General features: G+C 40.2%; 1 protein-coding gene across 1 annotated transcript in view; it reads left to right on the top strand.

Moving 5' to 3' along the window:
- MYO1E (myosin IE) overlaps positions 1 to 19,820 on the top strand; it is a 189,310-nt gene that overhangs the window by 83,253 nt on the left and 86,237 nt on the right. Inside the window, exons 3-4 of the mRNA XM_079125860.1 lie at positions 6,870 to 6,959; positions 10,183 to 10,277. Coding sequence (XP_078981986.1) covers positions 6,870 to 6,959; positions 10,183 to 10,277 — 185 coding nt within the window. The remainder of the gene's footprint in view (positions 1 to 6,869; positions 6,960 to 10,182; positions 10,278 to 19,820) is intronic.

Genomic DNA, 19,820 nt, shown 5'->3' with positions numbered 1-19,820 from the left:
TTCAAAGCCAGCCTTAGCAACTTAGCAAGACTCTAAGGAATTTAGTGAGATCCTGTCTCAAAATAAAATACAAAAAGGTCTGGGGATGTGGCTCAGTAGTTAAGTGCCCCTGAGTTCAATCCCAGTAAAAAAAAAAAAAAAGACCTAGGAACAGTGGAATCTTTACTATCCATGTAACATGCATTTTAGATTTTAACCCAGAAAGCTTGGGGAGGAATAGTTTCCACATCACTATCTTCTTTATTACTTACTATGTTCACTTGACTCTTGGCATCCAAATCTAGAAACAGTACTTTTGCCAGTGACCTATCCCATATTGCATGTTGGGTGCTCAACTCAACACGTATTTATTGAGCAATGCTAATTAACAGCATTATTCTAAAGCACTCAGACCATTCTGACTAATACTATGTTGTTTCTCATTTACCAGACAGGTTTTTCCCCAAATATCTGTGCAGTTAAATTCCCAGTGCCTACTTTGAAGGATTAATGTACTATTTGTTATTAGCATCATTCAAATTTTTATGTTCTTTTTAATTGTCAAATAATTATATTTATTTATGGGGTATAATGTGATGTTTTGACCCATGTATACATTATAAAATGATTACATCAACTAATTAACACACCTAGCACTTTATATACTTATTTTTGTGTGTGCAGTACATACATTTAAAATCTACTTCTTTGCAAGAAAGTCATCACCAGATGAAGTCCTTAGACTTTGTACTTCCAGACTGTGAGCCAAAATTAAACTTTTTTCTTTATAATTTAAAAAAATAAAATAAACATTCTCTCTCTCTCTCTCTCTCTCTCTCTCTCTCTATTTCTCCCCCTCCCCCTTTCTCCCTCCTGCCCTCCCTCTCTTTCTCTCTCTCTCTCACTGTTTGTGGTATAACCTAGAGGCACTCTACCACTGAGCTGGACCCCCAGCCCTTTTTTATTTTTATTTTGAGACAAGATCTCACTAAGTTGCTGAGGCTGTCCTTAAACTTGTGATCCTCCTGCCTCACCTCCTGAGTCACTGGAAATTCAGGTGTGCACCTAGGGGAAAAAAAACCCTGATTCTCTTAACACTTTTGAAATATATATTACATTATTATTAATTTACAGTAGCATCTTCCTGATCAGAGGTGGCAACCTACAGCTGCAGACAAATCCTGCCTCCACTATTTTTGTAACTAAAGTTTTATTGGAAGATAGCCATGCTCATTTGTTTACTAATTGTGGCTGCTTTCATGCTATAGTGACAGAGCTGAGCAGTTGAAATAGACTATCTGACCCATGAAGTCTAGAATAATTGCTTTCAGGGCTGGAGTATAACTCACTGGCATAGTGCTTGCCTAGTATGTACGAGACTCTAGGTTTGATCTCCAGCGTGTAAAAGTAAAAATAAAATTAAAAATTAAATCATTATTTTCTGGCCCTTTGTGGAATAAATTTATTGAATCTTGAGCTAGACACTTGTTTAGAGTTTCCTGTAATTTAATTGTGTAGAAGCAATTGTGTTTGTGAACTTTTATTTAGTCAAAAAACCAAATATGCTGAGCCGGGGGTATAGCTCAGTGGTAGGACACTTGCCTAGCATGCCCAAGGCCCTGGGTTTGGTTCCCAGCACTGCAGGAAAGAAAGAAAAAATTGAAATATGCTTACTTGTATTTATCATCATCCAGAAAATTTTAATCACTTTTATATCAAGACCTGTGATTCATGGAAACTGACAGATGAAATTAGGAAGGGCTGGGTGGCAGGATGAGGTTCCAGGCTGCCTGGGTGGATTTGGTGACCTTGATGAGAGATGATTAAATCTCTGTGAGGTTGCTGTTGGTGGAATGAAGTAATCAATGCAGTCAGCACAGAGGGAGCAGGAGCTATTAATGAACACACTTGAAGACAGGTGTTTAAAGTTCTGATATCTCTGAATTATTTTCCAAAAACATAATTTTAAGATTGGTTATTATAAATTCAAATGCATTATACAGTAGAAATTGGGTTAAATGGAGGGTTAATAAGCCCATGAAAACCTCGGGATGTAGGTTACTGTTAACTCTGAAACATGTTTATTGCTTTGTTGGTTTTACTTTTTTTTTTTTTTTTTTTTTTTTTGGTGCTGGGGAGTGAACCCAGGGCCTTGTGTTTGCAAGGTAAGCACTCTACCAACTGAGCTACATCCCCAGCCCTATTGCTTTGTTTTGATTTGGGCACTAGGGATTGAACTCAGAGGTGCTTTACCACTGAGCCATATCCCCAGGCTATTTTTTCCTTTTATTTTGAGACAGGGTCTTGCTAAGCTGCTGAGGCTGGCTTTGAACTTGGAATCCTCATGCCCCAGTTTCCCATGTCACTGGGGTTACAGGCCTGCACCACCATACCCTGCAAGGAAACATCATGTTTGATAAGCTGGATAAGAACAGACAAAAACGATGTTAGTTGTTGTCAGTAGCAGTCTATCCTCACTCATCCCAGACAGCCTCACCCCTTCCCATGAGGACTATTTACTCCTAAAACACTAGAAGCTCCTTGAGGACAGGGACTGTGTCTTGTGTATGAAGAACAAAGGGTAAAAACCAATTAAAGCAACCCATGTTCATCTCACGTGACTTATAAAATAGAGCCAAGCAAAGAGGAAAACACTAACACACCTAGTGTGCAGTGTTCACTTTGACCACATATAGACATAATCACCAGGGCTTTCTTGCTGCTGTTAATTTTAACAAAAATGGCGTCATTTTGCATTGTGTTTCTTGCTTTTCTGCACAATTCTTGTCAAGATGCATTGTATTTAATGTTCATTGAAAACTTATTGACTCTCTTAGACTTGCTTTTAAAAATCAGACAACCAAATTTTTAAGTGACTCACATAGAGGGGGTTGATTAATGCCTTTGAATTAATGCCTTTGAATCAATAACTGACTAATCCTGTGTTCTACCAAGGAAATGAGTTACTTGACCACTAATGACTTTATGTTTTAGAAACCTCTACCCACTCAATATATGGGAAGCCCAGCATAAGTGTGCTTTCTATCAGTAACACAGAGTCACTTTCAGCTTTGGGAGGCTTGATGGTTCTGATGGATGTTTATGAAATAATACTGGGTATTTCCCTGCAAATCTATTCCTCTGATACATGATAAAAGTCTCCGTTACTACTTAATGTAAAGGGGAAAATATAATAGCAGAGCATTATTGTATAAATAAGAGTTGGCTGTTTTCCTTTCCTGTGTTTAATTAAGGCAAAAAGAGACATTGTTATGAAGTTGCTCATTTTACCTCTTTGCATTTAATACCAGCATTGTTGTGTATTGAAGGTCAGTATTTGGAACAATCTATTGTTAATGCATTCAGACTGAATGCATGTTTCTTTGTTCTACTTTAGGAAAAGAAAATCTGCCTAGGAAATGCTGACATTTGATAGCAATGAGCTATGTATTTTTGAGCTGTTTATCCTAAGACAAGGAAGGTTGAATTTACCATCCGTTTGTCATGAGGGTTGCCACAATTACATTCTGAAACATTGTAGGGAACTTAAAAAATAATAATAATAATAGGAGGAGAATGTGTCATGCGGCAGTGTCCTTTTGTGCTTGACATCATTTGTAGCCAGCCCTCCTGGGTGATGGAAACAGTTCGGTGCAAAGCACTTCATGCTTAATTGGGTCCAACTTTCTTCAAAACTTGTTTTTTCTCAGACCACACTCAAGTGTGTCTGGCATTTTAAATCCTTGCATTTGGAGTTCATACTTTTCTGCCAGACTGATGGGAGGTCCAGGTGGCTGAAATAGTTGCTCAGAGTGAGAGGTGTGGCCCTTGGCAGCCCCTTTGTGGGCAGCAGGCTGCGGTTAGACCTTGTGCTCAGGGTGAGAGCCAAGCGCTCCAGTTCCAGCTCCTCTCATCTCACGTGGGTGACGTTGGGCAAGTCACCTCACCTTCTGCACCATGTCAGTGGTAGATCCAAGGAAGTCAACTCATCCCCTTAGGGCAGTTTTGGGGAAGTCACGGACTATTAAAATGTTCTTAGCTTTGTCTAGTGAAACCATTAAGAACAAACATGCAGAAGTTGTACTACCAGTCCATTCCATAAAAGAAAAAAATATTTTAAAGCTAAAAATATAAGAAGGAAATGATCTAAAAATAAAGAATAGACCTTTATATGGAATGAATTGAGCCTTATGAAAAATTCAGCATATTGTTTCTGTTTTTGTCATTCTTGCCACAGTTCAATGAAAACTCATAGATCTATGGACCAGCATTTGGGAACCAATCAATTAAAGATCTGCTGGGCCCAGTCTGTCTCTTATATTCTCTTAAATAAAATGGCACTTATTCTTTTCTGGTTTATCGTAGTTTTATATCTCCATACATTCTGAAAATTCACCTTGGGCCACACCTTCATTGCCCAAGGTTATGTGGGTGGAGACTGATCCCACAGCTTTTCTAAAGGCACCCTGAATTATGTAGTGGGGTGAGTGTTGACGGAGTGACCTGGAGTTCCCAGCCCAGCCCAGCCTTATGTTCTCAGGGGAATCGCTGAGGTCTCTGCAGACCCAGCATGTTGGAAAAGTTGAAAATTGTTCAGATAAACGATGAAACTAAATGCTTAGCTGAAAAGGATAAAATAGGTTTGTTTTTATTAAACCTAAAATTCTCTTGTCTTAATTCTTCTGATTTAGGGAAGTATGTGACTGCTTAGCATGGAATCAGGCCACATTGCCCATATAATATTGCCCTTGAGAACCCTCCTGGGAAACTTAGGGGAGCAACTTCAGTTTCCCCTCTTTCTAATCTGGGTCATCAATTCAGGACTGGCCTACAACAGTCCAAAAGAGGTTCTCTTCTCTGAATGTTTCCTTAACTAGGATATTACCCGAATTTATATCATCTAGTTAGTGAAAAATCAAGAATTCTTAAGGCATTCCTTTGTATCGCAGATTATTAACAGTTTAGAAAAATGTTGTTTCCATGTGGAGCTCATATGCACCTAAATGATATTTATTGGGTAACCAGGGTGCGGTGGGTAGGAAGGGAAGGCTGGAGAGGTAACGCTTGGGCTCACGTCCTCAGGCAGCCTTTGTTCTTTGCATGCAGAGATCAGTTTGTCTAGGACAGACGGCATTACCAGCATTCCCTTTGCCACCCAGGGGAAGTGCTCTCCTCCAGGGAGGGTCACATTTGCCCCCCTTTGCTTTTACCTGGTGATGGAGGTACCCAGAGAATACACATCCTCCTCCTCTCCTGAATCGAGGATGGTTCTTGCACTGCTGTACTTGTTCAAAGCTGGGTTGACCCTAAGAATCATCGCATGTGTTCATCATGAGAATCCAAATGGGAGGCAAATCTCCATTCAGTTTTGATTAGGTCTACATCATGTGGAAAGATACTAAAAATAACCTAAGGAGGGTGGATTTTAGAGCACAGAAAGGATCCCAGAATCTAAGAAGAGACATAGAACCTTCAAATGTAATCCTCCTCCTTCTTCCTTCAGCTCCTGGCACTGTTGCTTCAGGGTTGACAGATAAAATACAGGGTGCCCCTCTGGTTAAATTTGAATTTCAAATAAACAGCAAATAACTTTTTAGTGCGTGTACCAAATATTACTTGAGGCATGCTTAAAAACTGCTTTTCTGACATTCAAATTTAACTAGCTTTTCTATTTTTTTATTTGCTAAATCTGACAGTGCCGCTAATGCTAAAAAGGAAAATTTTGTAGCTCGAGATGTAGCTCAGTGGTAGAGCACCTGCCTAGTGTATACAAGGCCCTGGGTTCAATCCCTAGCATGGCAAAACAAAAAAGGAAACAAACAAAAATCAAAATAAAACAAAACAAGAAAAAAACCCCATAGTCCCAGCCACCCAAGAATCTGAGGCAGGAGGATCACAATTGAAGGCCAGCCTTAGCAACTTAGAGAGGCTCTAAGCAACTTAGCAACAGCCTGTCTCAAAATAAAAAATAAAAAGGACGAGGGATGTGGCTCAGTGGTTAAGCATCCCTGGGCTCAATCCCTGGTATTAAATAAACAAACAAACAAACAAACATACAAATAAAACAAAATAAAGAACAAATTTGAGAGAGAGAGATGTTCATGATTTTTTTCTCCACGAGGACAAGGGTTTTATCACTTCTGTCTGTTTTGTTCACTGCTGAATCCTCAACATCTAAAACAGTGCCTGACATGGTAAACACCCAGTTCAAATTAGTTGATCGTTGAATGAATAAAAGGAATTTTTTATGTTATAGTAACACTTCATTTACTTGGGTGCATTGAAATGTGTAAAACTTGACATACACCATCTTCTTGAGGCCTTCCTGGATCACCTGAGCAGAAATAATACTCTCTTCCCCTAAACTCGATCTATATGGCTTCTAATTTTCTTCTCTAAATATTATCTCATTGAGAGTACTGAGTTCCCCTAAGCTTCTGAACAGCATGACTGTTCAGTTCTTCTGATTCCTTTATTTGTAAACTAAGTCAATGAATATGTCTTTAACCTCCTTATAAAGTTCCAATTGAAAAACACATATTGTTCGAGGAGAGGAATAATAACTGCCTGTTTCACTACCTTGGCCATTTCTGTTTTCTCCTGCCCGCTCAAGTGTTTTATGTGACCAATCTGGAAAGAACATGCTTTAGCTTATTTAAAATAATGATTTCTTTTTGTAACACCTTGGTAATTAAATTCATTATTATTCTTGAGGGGGAACAAAGCTTTGGGATAATTGCTTTTGTCTTTGTTTATAATCATTTAGAAAACATGTACATGAGCTTTCTATTTGGACAGTCATTATGAATTGTTGATAACATCTGGTTGCTTAATTTGAAAAATGTGTAGCTCTGAAGATTAATGATGGACCTTAACTGGGTTAAATTCAGACATATATAGGATCAGTATTAATCTCAGTCAACCCTTTCAAGCAGATGCCATATTTTGGGGAAAAGGAGATTGAAATGTACCAAGGAGCGGTAAGTTATGTACCATATAAATTACTGTAGTGTTTAGGGCTTTTGTGATGCATAAATAGTTTTTCTTGAAGTTAACAATGCATTTGCATTTTCTTATGAATTATTTATTGGGGAAGCTCAAGAAAGTGGCATTATTTGATTCTTTAATGATGTGCTACTCTTTGGAGTGCAGCTCAGAAAAACATAGGCCTAATACTTGAGCCTTATTTGTATACAAAATTAGATAAATGAGTATAGAGCCCACTTTGTGAGGGGGATTTTCCTGCTTCTGCATATGCCACAAAATTCTAAGAAATAAAAAACAATAACAGGTTTTTAAAAAAAACAAGGCAATGAGAATATTCTCTCAGAATTAAACCCTTAGCGGTGGCTATGACTTGAAAATGAAAAATGAGTCTTTTATTGCTTCATTTATTAATGTGACCCTATTTCCTATTCAAATCTAGCTCCATAGTCATTTCAGTTGTTAATAAAAATAGAAGCTGTGATCCTTATTAGTATATTTTATTTTGCGGTTCATCACTTCCCATTGGTCTCCCCATCTCTGCCTCTTCTTCCTTTCCTCTCCTCTGCAGCAGCAGCACAAGAGCATTCATTAATCCTGACCCCTGGAAGACAAACAAAAGAGAGCCCACACAAATTCATCAGTTGAAGTGGAAGGCAACTTAGCCAGAGCAGGAGCCCACCCCAGTGTTGCCAGATGAATGGGGCTGGTAGCAGGAGCCGAAGGAGGCTGCCACGCGAGAGACCTTTGATAATGCTGCCTTTATGGGGGCCCAGCACAAGGGAAATACTGTCTGTAGAGGCCAGGCCCTGCCCTGGTCCCCAGTCAGAGGACCCTGGGGCAGAGCTGATTCTGCATCCTTGATGACAGCCAGGGCGCCATGCATCGGAATGCCGTGCATGTGTTTCCTTCCAGTTCTCTGAGAAGGGCTGCTGCCTGCAAGTCCCTTTTAGATCATTAATCTGTCAAAGCATTGTCTTTAGAGGAATGCAGTTTTTCTTTCTTTCTTTTCTTTTTCTTCTTCTTCTTTTTTTTTTTGGTAACAGGGATTGAACCCAGGGAAGCTTAACCACTGAGCCATATCAGCTTTTTTTTGAGACAGGGTATCACTAAGTTGCTGAGAGGCTGACTTTGAACTTGTGATCCTCCTGCCTCAGCCTCCCAAGTCCCACCAAGATTTCAGGATTGTGCCATCACTCATGGCTAAAATGTAATTTTTTTATTGCTAATTTTAACAGTGTTGTGAAGTACCATGTAACAGTGTTGTTGAGTACCATGTACTGTGTATGCTTGCAACAACAATAAAACAGCCCTGGATGCTGGCTATATCTTACTATATATTTACTTCCATTTCACAGATGAGAAAACTGAGGCTCAGAAGTGACATACTAGAATTTGCTGAGCTAGGATTTGAAGTCGGGTCTTGTTGACTTTTAGGGTCTCAGGAGAGGGGAGAATCAGGTATAGAAAATGCCTACTTTGTAACTCTCACAGGTAGCTAGCTCAGAGGCGCTCAGTAAGGCCCCAGATGGGAAACCAGTTTGGAAGTCCAGAGGAGGCACTAGCTTCCATTCAGCAGCTTTGCACTGGGCAGCGACTTGCCCACGCCTTCTCCTCTGTTGCCCCTGGTGTTCTCTCCACTCCATTTCTTCCATTTTCCATTTTCTTTTTTCTACTTCCCTGTTTTCAGAGTAACATTAAAAATAATCTTGTGCTATTTGGGGTAGGAGAAGCTTTTATAAGACTCTATCATGAGGTTCCAGTCAGGCATCATCCTCTTCCGATAAGGAAGGCAGGTTTAACACACTGTTGTGGTCCCTGAGCGGAGTTGTCCAGTCGGCCAGTCCCAGAGATAGCCTCCAGCTTTGACTGGGCAGTTCCCCTGGGGAGCCCTGAGCGTGGGATATGCCGCTGATTACGGTGTGCAGGCACCAGCTCCCATCTCCTCGTCACTGCACTTGGTCTTCTAGAGCCTGACAAGGAGCAGCAATTTCTCAGTCAGGCCCCTTTTCCTGTAGTAAGCGATAAGGCTCAAAGATGGAATAAGTTATGCTTTATCTTTTCAAAAGTGAGTTTCCTGTCCATCTTCTCTGTTACTCTGTGTGGTTTGCAGCATGAACATTCTTAACCCCACTTCAGAGGTGGGAACCCGTGAAGGGAGAAAATCTAAAGTCTGCTCACCCTGGATCTGGTATTCTTTTTACTTTTGGGTTCAGTAACCTTAAATTTAAGATTTTATCCAGCTATGTACCACAGTGCAGTACTTTTTTCTTTGGTAATTTTTTTTTTTTTAATATACCAGGGATTAAACCCAGTGATGTTTAAACACTGAGCCACATCCCTAGCCCTTTATTTATTTATTTTTAACTTTGAGACAGGGTCTCGCTAGGTTGCTCAGGACCTTGCTAAACTGCTGAGGCTGGCTTTGAACTTGTTATCTTCCTCCCTTAGCCTCACGAGCCACTGGAATTACAAGCATGTGCCACCATGCTGGACCCTTTTTGTTAATTTTTGAGGGAATGGCAAAGGTGGACACCAAGAAATTGAATAAAGCAGGGTTGAAGTCAGGCTGAGACAGTGAAATTATTAGGTACAAAAAAAGTTTTAGTTTATATTTGCACATGGCTAAGCAACCCCATGAGACTAAATTATAAACCCAGGAATTTTTGGTGTAGCAGAATATTTTTCCCCTACTGGCCAAACCAGTTTATCCCTTTAAAGAACCACACCTCCTTCCCTTTTCTTATGGAAAATCCACAGTCTCACTTAATTTCCTTTGAGATCCCAGAATCTATAAAAAAGAAAAAAGTACATAGGAATTTAGAGTTCTATTCAAAATCAAACTCAGGTTTTTGGTAGGTCTCTTGAGACCTGTTGCCCAGGTGCCTTCAGAAACATTTAGCAGTAAAACCTCTGCAAAAATGTGCTTGGGTGGAAGGGTGTGGTGTTGAAGGACCCAGAGACGTGGGTCATGTCTGAAGGCTGAGTCACACACATGCCCAGGAAGAGTCCTTCCAGATTCCATCTAAATTTTCTTAGGGTGTAACTCTCTGTAAACTGGGAATTTTATAAATTCTTGTGCCATGCAACCTTTACCTTGTAATTATAGGTACAGGAACTATACAGTGGTAGGTTCACTTCCAAGGCCAATAAAAGCAATTCAATGTATTGCTCTTTCTAACATGTTTTTTGGTTTTTTCTCTGTTTTTGCCTTTCTAGGCACAATATGAAAACCCACCACATATTTATGCCCTTGCAGATAGTATGTACAGAAACATGATCATCGACAGAGAGAACCAGTGCGTCATCATCAGGTATGAGGAAGACCTTATCAGTAGGCGGGGAGGATGCTGAGCTCTGCCGGAAGCAGTGGTTTCGCAACAGCCTCTGATGTCACAGGCTGGTGAATGCGTCTGTCTGCGTGACAAACAGCCTGGCTGCTTTGTCTTGGTTTATTTCATAATTCTACATCATCTAGTGCCAGATCATAAAAGCTTTCAGCTTCACAGGATTGCTGCTTATGCCCTGTTGCTTAGTTAAGGCTTTAGGGTAGATAGTGCCAACCAGATCTTTCTGATCTTGGGGGCAAAGATGCCATCGTGGCCCTGGATGGAAATCGTAAGCGTCTCCCTGTCATTTGCCTGTACTGTGACTTGGCTCTGAATTGAGAACCTTTGCATTTCAAGAATAATAATTGTGCTTCATTATGTAGTCTCTGGGTCCTCCTTTCTCTGTCCTTAATAATTTAGGAGTACAAGTTTGAACTTTTTAAAATATACTCTTATCATTTGCTTTGAATTTTCAAGGACATTATTAATAAATGCCAGTAGTAGGTATCTGTAGCTATATTTCATAATCCTTTTAACCTGACCCAGGTTCAGAGTGTTGGCTGGGTTTAAGTGCTTTTAAATTTATTTACTATTAGGAACATTTTCAAACATAGATGCAGAAAATATAAATATCCATATTAACATCTCTTAGAATTTGATAGTTAACATCTTGTCCAAAAGAAGCAAACAATAAAAAGAACCCCAAATATGATCATTTCGTTTTACATATATATGTTCACCTGTTTTATTTTCTTTACCTGAGTATTCTTTTAAAACTTTATTATGAATCTTTACAAACATACAGAATTAGAAAGAGTAATATAAATTGTCCCTCTGTGTCTGTCATTCATTTTGCATGGTTATCCATATGTGGCCAATCCTGTTGGAATTAGTTCTCCCCTCCTGTCCCACTTGATTATTTAGAACAAATTCTAGATAGTAAATTCATTCATTTGCCAATAATTGGTATCTACTTCTAGAAGAGAGGTATATACCCGACAAATGAGTAATTTTGGGGGCAGGGGTTTAGCTCAGTCTTAGAGTACTTGCTTACTTAGCACACACAGGGGTCTAGGTTTGATCCAACACCAAATAATATTTTTTTGTCATCTAATGTTATTAGTATTCCAATTCTGTGACTTTCTTAAATTTTTTTTTTTTTAATTTTAATATAGCTGGCTTATTTTCATTTAGGATTTAAACAAGGCCCACACATTGCACCTGGTTGCTATGTGTCTTAAATCTCTTAATTGTTAACTATTCTCCTTTGTTTGTCTTTGTTTTCTTGGCATTTATTTGTTAAAGAAAGGGACTATTTGCCCTGCACATCCTTCTGCAGTCTGGCACTGACTGTGTCCTGTGATGACATTGAAGTGTTCCACGATTCCCTGTGCTTCCTGTAAAGTGGTAGTTAGATCTAAAAGCTTGATCAGATTCAGATTCAATTTTGGGCAAAAACACTTCATCGGATGCTGAGGACTTAATTCCTGTTGATTTCTCTTCATATGATGTTGCTTCTCAGTGGATACATCCATCACAAATTCTCATTTCACCATGATTCCTTAATTAGTGGTTAAAAAAAATAGTTATTTTCTAATTCTATTATTCTTCTGCATGTGTTGGAGTTATTTTGTCACCTTGAAATGCAGTCTTTTTGGGGAAACTAGATAAAATGCTTGATTCATTTTCTTTACTTACCACTTTTCAAAGTAATGAGTTGTTGCCCTAGCAACCTCCCAAGGTAATATGTTTTTATTTTCAGTATCATTTCAAACTAGTGAATTTTAAATGTTTTACCTATTTAATTATATTGCAGTTAGTCTTCTGGAGGCTCAAATGATTCTATTCTTGACCAGTGAAAGCACTTGCATTGTCCTTTTGACATGTACCTAGTGATCTCTGATAATTTCCTTGTTTAGAATGTTCCAAGCTCATCCTGTACATTTTCTGCCCAAGACGTGAATCAGCCATTTCTCCAAGAGTTCCTGATTCATTTTAGTGGGACATGATATTTAGAGACCACTAATCTGGGCACCAAGAGTGCTCACTTCCCTGCGTGTTGGTGCTTCAGTTCTTTTCAGAGGACAAGCTAGGGAATAGGCATTTATTAAAGAGAACAATGAAACATGAGTTCATAGTGCTTTTACCAGTTCATTTTGAAGATGGCAGTGTTTTAACATTTCTTCATTTTTTATATTTATAATTCCTTTCTTTTAGGTCAAAAATCTTTATCCTAATGATATCAACATAGCTACTTTATACTGCTGGTGTTTTTATATACATATAGGAGCATAAAGCAAATAATAATTTTGTTAATGCTTTAAAATAAAAGTTCTAGTACTATTATAGCAATACTGAATCATTTTCAAATTGCTTTGTTGTCCTTTTGGTCCAAGTTCCTCATATTTAAAGTTAAAATATTGAGTTTTTAAAGTCACTTAGAATATTCCTTTTCCATGTCATTTGCATGTCAACCTATCCTCGATTCCCCTTTTTACTATAGTGGTTTAATCTTTTTAAGTCAAATTTTGTTTTATAACTGTGTAAAAGCATTTACATGGCTCCAAAATCAAGCTATAAACATGAGCACTGAAGCATTTCAAGGTAAATACAGAGCTCAAGTATTTCAAGGTAAATAACAGACTCCATAACATTTTGCCCCTACATATTTCCACTTGCATCTCTGAAAAATAAAAATATTAACATCATCTAAAACGCAGCAGTCTGTGTTCACATTACTGCAAACGTGATCTTCTCTGCTGGCTTATGCAAACCAAGGAAGGTTGGGTGCATTTGGTTATGAATCTTAAGTTTATTTTTGTCATGCCACAGTTCCCCTACTGCCACCATTTTTTCCCCATGACATAGAGTTTTTAATTGCTGTTACTGTGGGTTGACCGCAGGGCCTTGTGCATGCTAAGCGTGCCCCCTACCACTGCAGTAAGCCCAGGGTGTCCCCTTCAACATTGATTTTTTTGGAGAGACCAAGCCAGTTTTCCTACAGACACCTCCTGGAGGTGTCTAATTGTTTCCACATGGTCTCATTGTATTTCCTCCTTTAACTGATTCTTCTATAAATTAGAAGTTAGATCCAAATGCTTGATTGATGCACATTAATCCCCTTGGGGAGGCATACTAGAGTAATGGGAGACTTTGGTTGCTAAATAGGAAGTGCTTTTATGTGACGCTGAGTTGAGGTGTCTGGTCACTAGAGAGGCGGGAGGCGTTTTCTTAACTGAATTAAATGAGAGTCCAGGATGAGTTTATTATAGAGCCCTGTACCCTTTCTCCTTCCTTAGTCTTTCCCTCTTCTGGCATGTGCTGGAATGGGAAGGGTGGGAACAGGCTTGTTGCATGAGCTTTTGCCATCTGGAAGCCGCCTCAGTCTTGTCTGGCCCACAGCTCTGCCTTGCTCAGATCCACCTCTGCCCCTCACTACAGGATACACAGGCACCGAAGCCGACAAATAACCTGCTTCCGGGATCCTTCTTTCCAACTTTTCAGGTGGCTAATACTAAAAGGATCTGCTCCCAAGGTTTCCGTTAAGGTGACTGCACTTTAATTTAGGAGATGGTAGAGGAGGGAGCTGGATCAGTTAAGCAGAACTCAGGTGAAGGGTTCAGACCCCACAACATTGCCCTCCCTTCTGATCAGCTGGCTACAAATTCCCACTACACGCTCAGGCTTAGTGATTCTCTAGAGCCCCTTACAGAACTCAGAACAGCCCTATACTTAGGATCACAGTTTTATTATTGCAACAGCATGCAAATCAGAACTGGAGAAAAGCAGTGACACCTAGGGTGAGGTCTGAGAGGGTCCAGATGTGAGGTTTCTTGCCATGCCTTCTCATGGAGTCATGGGTGGTATTTCCCTCTCAACTGCCATGTGTGACCATACCTTTGCCAACCAGGCGAGCTCATGCAAGTCTCTGGTGTCCAGAGTTTTTATTTAAGCTTGATCATATTCTTCCTGCATAGCTGAACTTTGATTTCCAGATCATTCTAAAGGTCCAGGCAGTACCTTTAATCTCCAACTTCTTCTGGAGATGTATTCCAAAATCTTTACCATATATTACATCATTGAGTTAGCCCAGGCCCCTAGGCCATCAAAGGCACACCTATCAGGCAAGACATTGCAGGGGCCTGGAAGTCATTTCCCAGCAACAGCGGCCGAAAGCCCAACCTCTCTTGAGTTACAAGTTATACAGGAGCTGCGGTTCCTTTGCTCTGAGAAAGTAGATTTGCAATTTCTGGCATGTGGCTGGTGGTCCTTCTCACCAGTTCTCTGACCCAAGGCAGCACACCAAACGCTGTTCTGGGTCTCAGATTCTTTGCCTGTTAATAAACTGATTGAACAGATGAATTCTGAGGTTTCCTGGCTTTGGAATTCTTTCTTCCAATAATGCCAACAGGGAAGGAAGGCAGAGAAATGTCCTATAGAGAAACTCTGGTTTGTATCCATAGGACTAAATGAGCTGAGTGCTTGGTCTGCCAGAGGCAGAGTCTAATGTTGCCTACCTAAATAAATGTGTAATCAGAAAACAAACTGAACCGCCCCCCCACCCTTTTTTTTTTAGTACTGGGGATTGAACCCAGGGCCACTTAACCACTGAGCGACATCCTCAGCCCTTTTTATTTTTATTTTTAAATTTGAGACAAGGTCACTAAGTTGTGTAGGGCCTTGCTAAGTTGCTAAGGCTGACCTCAAACTTGCGATCCTCCTGTCTCAGCCTCCTGAGCCTCTGAGATTACAGGCATGCGCCACCATGCTGGCTAAACTGAATCCATTTTCATGAGGGTTGGAAGAGAAGTCTGCTCCTGTGCAAAGGGATTCTGCCATGGCTAGACAGAGTCAGAATTTGACCAACATTTATTTAGAATATTAAAAAATGATCACTGATGTCATTTCCATGGTATTCTTGTAGACCTTCACCTCCTTAACTCCCTTGATGTGACTGTCTAAATGAGTCTGTGGATGGGATACCACAACCCATAAAGTTATTATTGCCAGTTTCCTCACAATCTTACTCATGTTTTAAAGCAGTGAGCGCAGTGACAAGATGGATAGGCAGCTGACTATTTCTGAATTAGAAGTCACTGTGACAAACTGAATTTTAAAAGAAAGAATTCAAAGAAGGAGATGGCTCCAGTTTCCACTGAAACTTTGGTCTTGAGTCATGAACATCTTCTAGCTCAATTTCTCATAGTAGCTGAAGTAGGGACGAGGGTTGTGGCTCAGTGTTAGAGCGCTTGCCTGGCATGTGTGAGGCCCTCGGTTTGATTCTCAGCACCATGTATAAATTAATAAATAAAATAAAGGTCCATTGACAACTAAAAATACGTTAAAAGAAAAAAAAAAAACAAAAAACAAAACTAGAGTAGAGCAGCCCAAGGTAATGTGACGAAGCCAGTCAACCACACTCACAAACAAGCGTGGATCTGACCCCAGTTTGTCATGATACAGGGAGAATCCTGCCTGTGGATGGCTGGTTATTTGTTCTGGAACACAGTCCATGAGAAGAGCCAAATTACCACTAGAAGGCTGAGTGGAGGGTTGAATTGAGAGTGAAGGGTGTTGTATTGGTTAATGTCATCAGGTCCCAGCGCTTAAGCTCTACCTGGAAACCTTGGGTGTTAGACATCTCTTCAGAGTAGCCTTTTTTACTTGGAGAAAAACTATCATTTCAACTTTTATTTTCCTGCCTGACTCCTTGTAGATCAGACCCCTGCCATCAGCCTACACAGTCCTGCCAACCCCTGCCAGCCGTTAGGTTAAACTCTATTCAGGAGGAAGTTTAGGATTGGCCAGGAATGTTCTGAAGTCTTCCTCCATGGCATGCTGGCAGACAGGTCAGAGAGAGGGCATCTCTAGGTGCTGATTTCATTACACCTTGTGTTCACTAATTTGACTTTCCAGAAATAAGTTAAATTTTTTAAACCAATTTCTGAATCCCTTATTAGCTCAGTGGCTATACAGATATCTAAGCTCCACCTCTCGAGATTGTTTGAACTGATTTGTGGGGGCACAGGGCATCTGTGTGTCTTTTTTCAAGCTCCCTAGTTACTTTAGTTGATTCAGGGCTAAGGCTCTTGAAATCCTGAATCCAGGTCTCTGTGTTTAGCACTTTTAGGCCAAGCAAGATGTACTCCTGAGTGTCTGCCCTCTGCTGGGCTCTCCATATAGGTTATGTTTTGTAATCCTTACCATACCAGTTGTTGGCATTATTGTTTCTCAAAGTTAACCCAGAAAATCAGACTTAAGAGAATTTCAGGATTCCCAAACCAGCAAATGGCACAGCCTATTTGAGCTTAACCTGTGTGACTTCAAACTTTATATACTTTCTGTATATCCTACTGGTAAGTACAGCTTCTCTGTCTCAAATTTCCCATGTTTTAATGGAGATGTTATTAACTGCCATATACCCTAAGACAGAGGTTAGGACATTAATGAGGGTGGTTATTCTGGACTTGAGCTCCTAGGATAAAAGTCTCCCCCACAAAACACAGGTGGTTTTCTAAATCCAGCCCTTTGTATGTTGTTGACTTTGCTGTTCTCTGCATAACCAGGAGGCTGGTGATCATGCATGTCATGAATTGGAGGACAATTAAACTGACTTAAACAAATTAACATAACCTTATTGATGCATTGATCATGGTGTCTTACTGGGGAGTGAAGATTCATTACCTACAAGACAGCCATATCTGGACCATTCTGTGTCTTTCCTGCCTTGTTATCCCTGAGTATGTGTCGGGGCCAGAGATTAATCTCCCCTTTCTTTTTGTGTTTCCCTGTGGTCAGTTTCTAGATTACGGCCACATAGCATTTGTATGGTAGTGCAGGATTGGTTGACTTGAGAACATAAGGTTGATTTATGACAGCTTGTCCTCTGAAGGACAAGCTGGTGACCTGCAGATAAACTTGTAGGTCTTGGTGATATCTTGAACATCTCTGAGCGGGGACATGATACCAAAGGTAAGTCTATTGGTAGAGAGTAGACAGGATCTTGAGGGAATACAGAAATCTAGTGCTATGATGTGGACTGATCTGAGTTGGAAAGGGAAGGTGTGTGACATTCAGTAGCCTGTGAAGGAATACACGGATGAGCAAGTAAATGTGCACTCTGGGCAGTGCCAACACAGAAACAGCAGCTACGTAAATACGTTAGCATCATTGGGTGAAAACATGAGCACCTTAAGACTTGGTAGATGTCTGTGCACCTAGTGAACAAGCAGCCCATATCTGCTTAGCTCACTAGTCTTCTCCAAAATCCAGAATTTGGGTTTGTGTAAGAGAACCACATATATGATATTTGGGAATATTGAAGACAACTATGCAAATCTATTTAATGAAATAGTTATGGCATGGTAAAAAAGGAAAGAAGAAGCAGTAAGTGTTTCTCATATTCTTTATCATCTCTTCATCACCAGACAGGATCTTGGCAGTATGTCTAGAGGCCCTTCTGAAGTTCTTGCCAGCTGACCTCTCTGGAAGCACACTGGGCCTTGGAGAACATTTACGTGGCAGTTTTATTGCAGCCATCAAAAGTGAATTCCTATCACTTTGGTCCTGAACCAGCTCTTACCACCTTAGAATGTTTACAAACTGTGATGTCAATTTGAAAGCATCACATTTGGCAGTTATTAATTTGTTTGAAATATCCTGAAGGCTTTTTTCCTGAAGAGTAGGGCATTTTGTTCTAAATGTGTTCAACAATAGTTCACAAAGTCTTTGTATATTGTTATCCTGCGTAGGTGCTGAGTGCTTTTTAAAAAATAAAGACATGAGAGGTATTTTGAAGGTAGATCAATAGGAATTGCTGACTGGTTGAATGTGAGAATTTTTATAGAGAAAAAGGAGATAGTTGTCATTATTGGATCTAAGATTTCTGACCTACCTGCTGCAAAAGATGTTTTGGATCTGGAATCCTAATATTTACAGTAGTAAAGATGAAAGGAAAAACTTCTGGTATCTGGCTTGTATCTCCACCCTGTTCTTCCCTTTCACCGGCAGGTGTCTCATACATTCTCAAACTGTCTTCCTGCCTTTGATGTACTTCAGGGACTTTTTATAATTAGCATTGGGACTCTGCTCCAGGCACTCTTGAGTTTCTGTTGGTCCACCCAGTTTTGTTGACCTCAGCAGCACTGACCTTTGAGACTCGCTGTCCCTCTTGCCTGGCTTTGGGAGGCCCTGTCAACTCCCACCTCTGACTAACTGGGGGCTTCATGAGGAGATTTCATTGCCTCTGAGACTCAGTGAAGAAACTGCAAAAAGAGGGATAGTAATACCTCGTTTGCCAGGTTTTCAAAAGGTTATAAATGCTACAATTACAATTAAAGAATACAAGCAAATACAGTCATTCCTTGATATCCTCAGGAGATTGGTTCTAGGACCCCTGCAGATAGCAAAAGATATGGCAAAGCTATGTTCCCAGCCAGCGCTGCCCAATTCCATTGGTTCACTCTTTCCATTTTTCTCTGCTCTTTTGAGCCAACAGGCTTTAGGTTAGCTGGGAAATAATCTGTTGCCACCCACAGTCATGAGGTACAATGGAAAGATCTCTGGGGTGAGTCACAGAGTAGACTCTATTCTGTTTAAAGTAGAAAATTCTCTAAGCCTCAGTCAACTTCGTCTGCAAAATGGGTACTGATTCCTTAAAAGAATATAAAGAAAGATTAATGAAGAAAATATGCATGAAAAATATTGTACTGTTGAAGAGTGTTGTAAAATGTCTGCTAGTAACATTGAAAAGAATTATAGAGGCAGTAAGTGGCTGAGCTAGAACTTAAACTTGGTCTTCAGACTAAACATCGGGTTCTTCCTGTTGCATCAGGCTGGGCTCAGATGAGCATTGCCATGGGGCCATTTTCTTGGCAGACTAGATGAGAATTTTGTCTGCCTGACAGCACTAATTAACTGGGTGTTTGTCTGGGAGTGGGAAAAAATGACAGCTCTTTGTCTTAGTCACACTTTCCTCAATGCGTTAAGGAATAAATCTGCATCATTTGCCCAGCAGTTTCAACCTGTGTGATTCTGTATTTTATACACCATAGCATGTATTTGAGGATTTATATTTGAGTGTGATTTCAAGGTCTGATGGAGGGTCCTCTCTCATCAGCCCTGTCATCCCCCAGACGGCCAACAGAGGTGCATCACCTCAGATTGACTTCAGTCCCAGGTCCATGGGGCTGCCAGGAAGGGAGTCTGTGAGTAGTCATTGGAGAGGCCTGCCCAGAACATTCTTTGATGTGGCTTCTCATTCTCACAGCATTATCTTGTCTTGTGATCACAGTGAGGCAGGCTGTTATTTGTTTGTTCCAACTGTGTGTGAGATAATAAGTGTTTCTGGCAGAAGGCTTGCTTAAATGGGTGTGTATCAGTGAAGACTCAGCAGTGGTTAAAAGTTTGATCATACTATGAACTGTGCGATTCGTGGAGTTACTTTCAGAAACATTGGTAATTTTAATTGACTAAGCTTTGTGGGGGACTTTAAATATTCATGCTCATCTGAAGCAGCGTAACTCGGGC

This window comes from Sciurus vulgaris (assembly GCF_902686455.1).
Source record: "Sciurus vulgaris genome assembly, chromosome: 2".
In the NCBI taxonomy this organism is placed as follows: Eukaryota; Metazoa; Chordata; class Mammalia; order Rodentia; family Sciuridae; genus Sciurus; species Sciurus vulgaris.
Note: the sequence above shows the minus strand (reverse complement) of the source record. Positions and strands in the feature narration are given on the sequence as shown.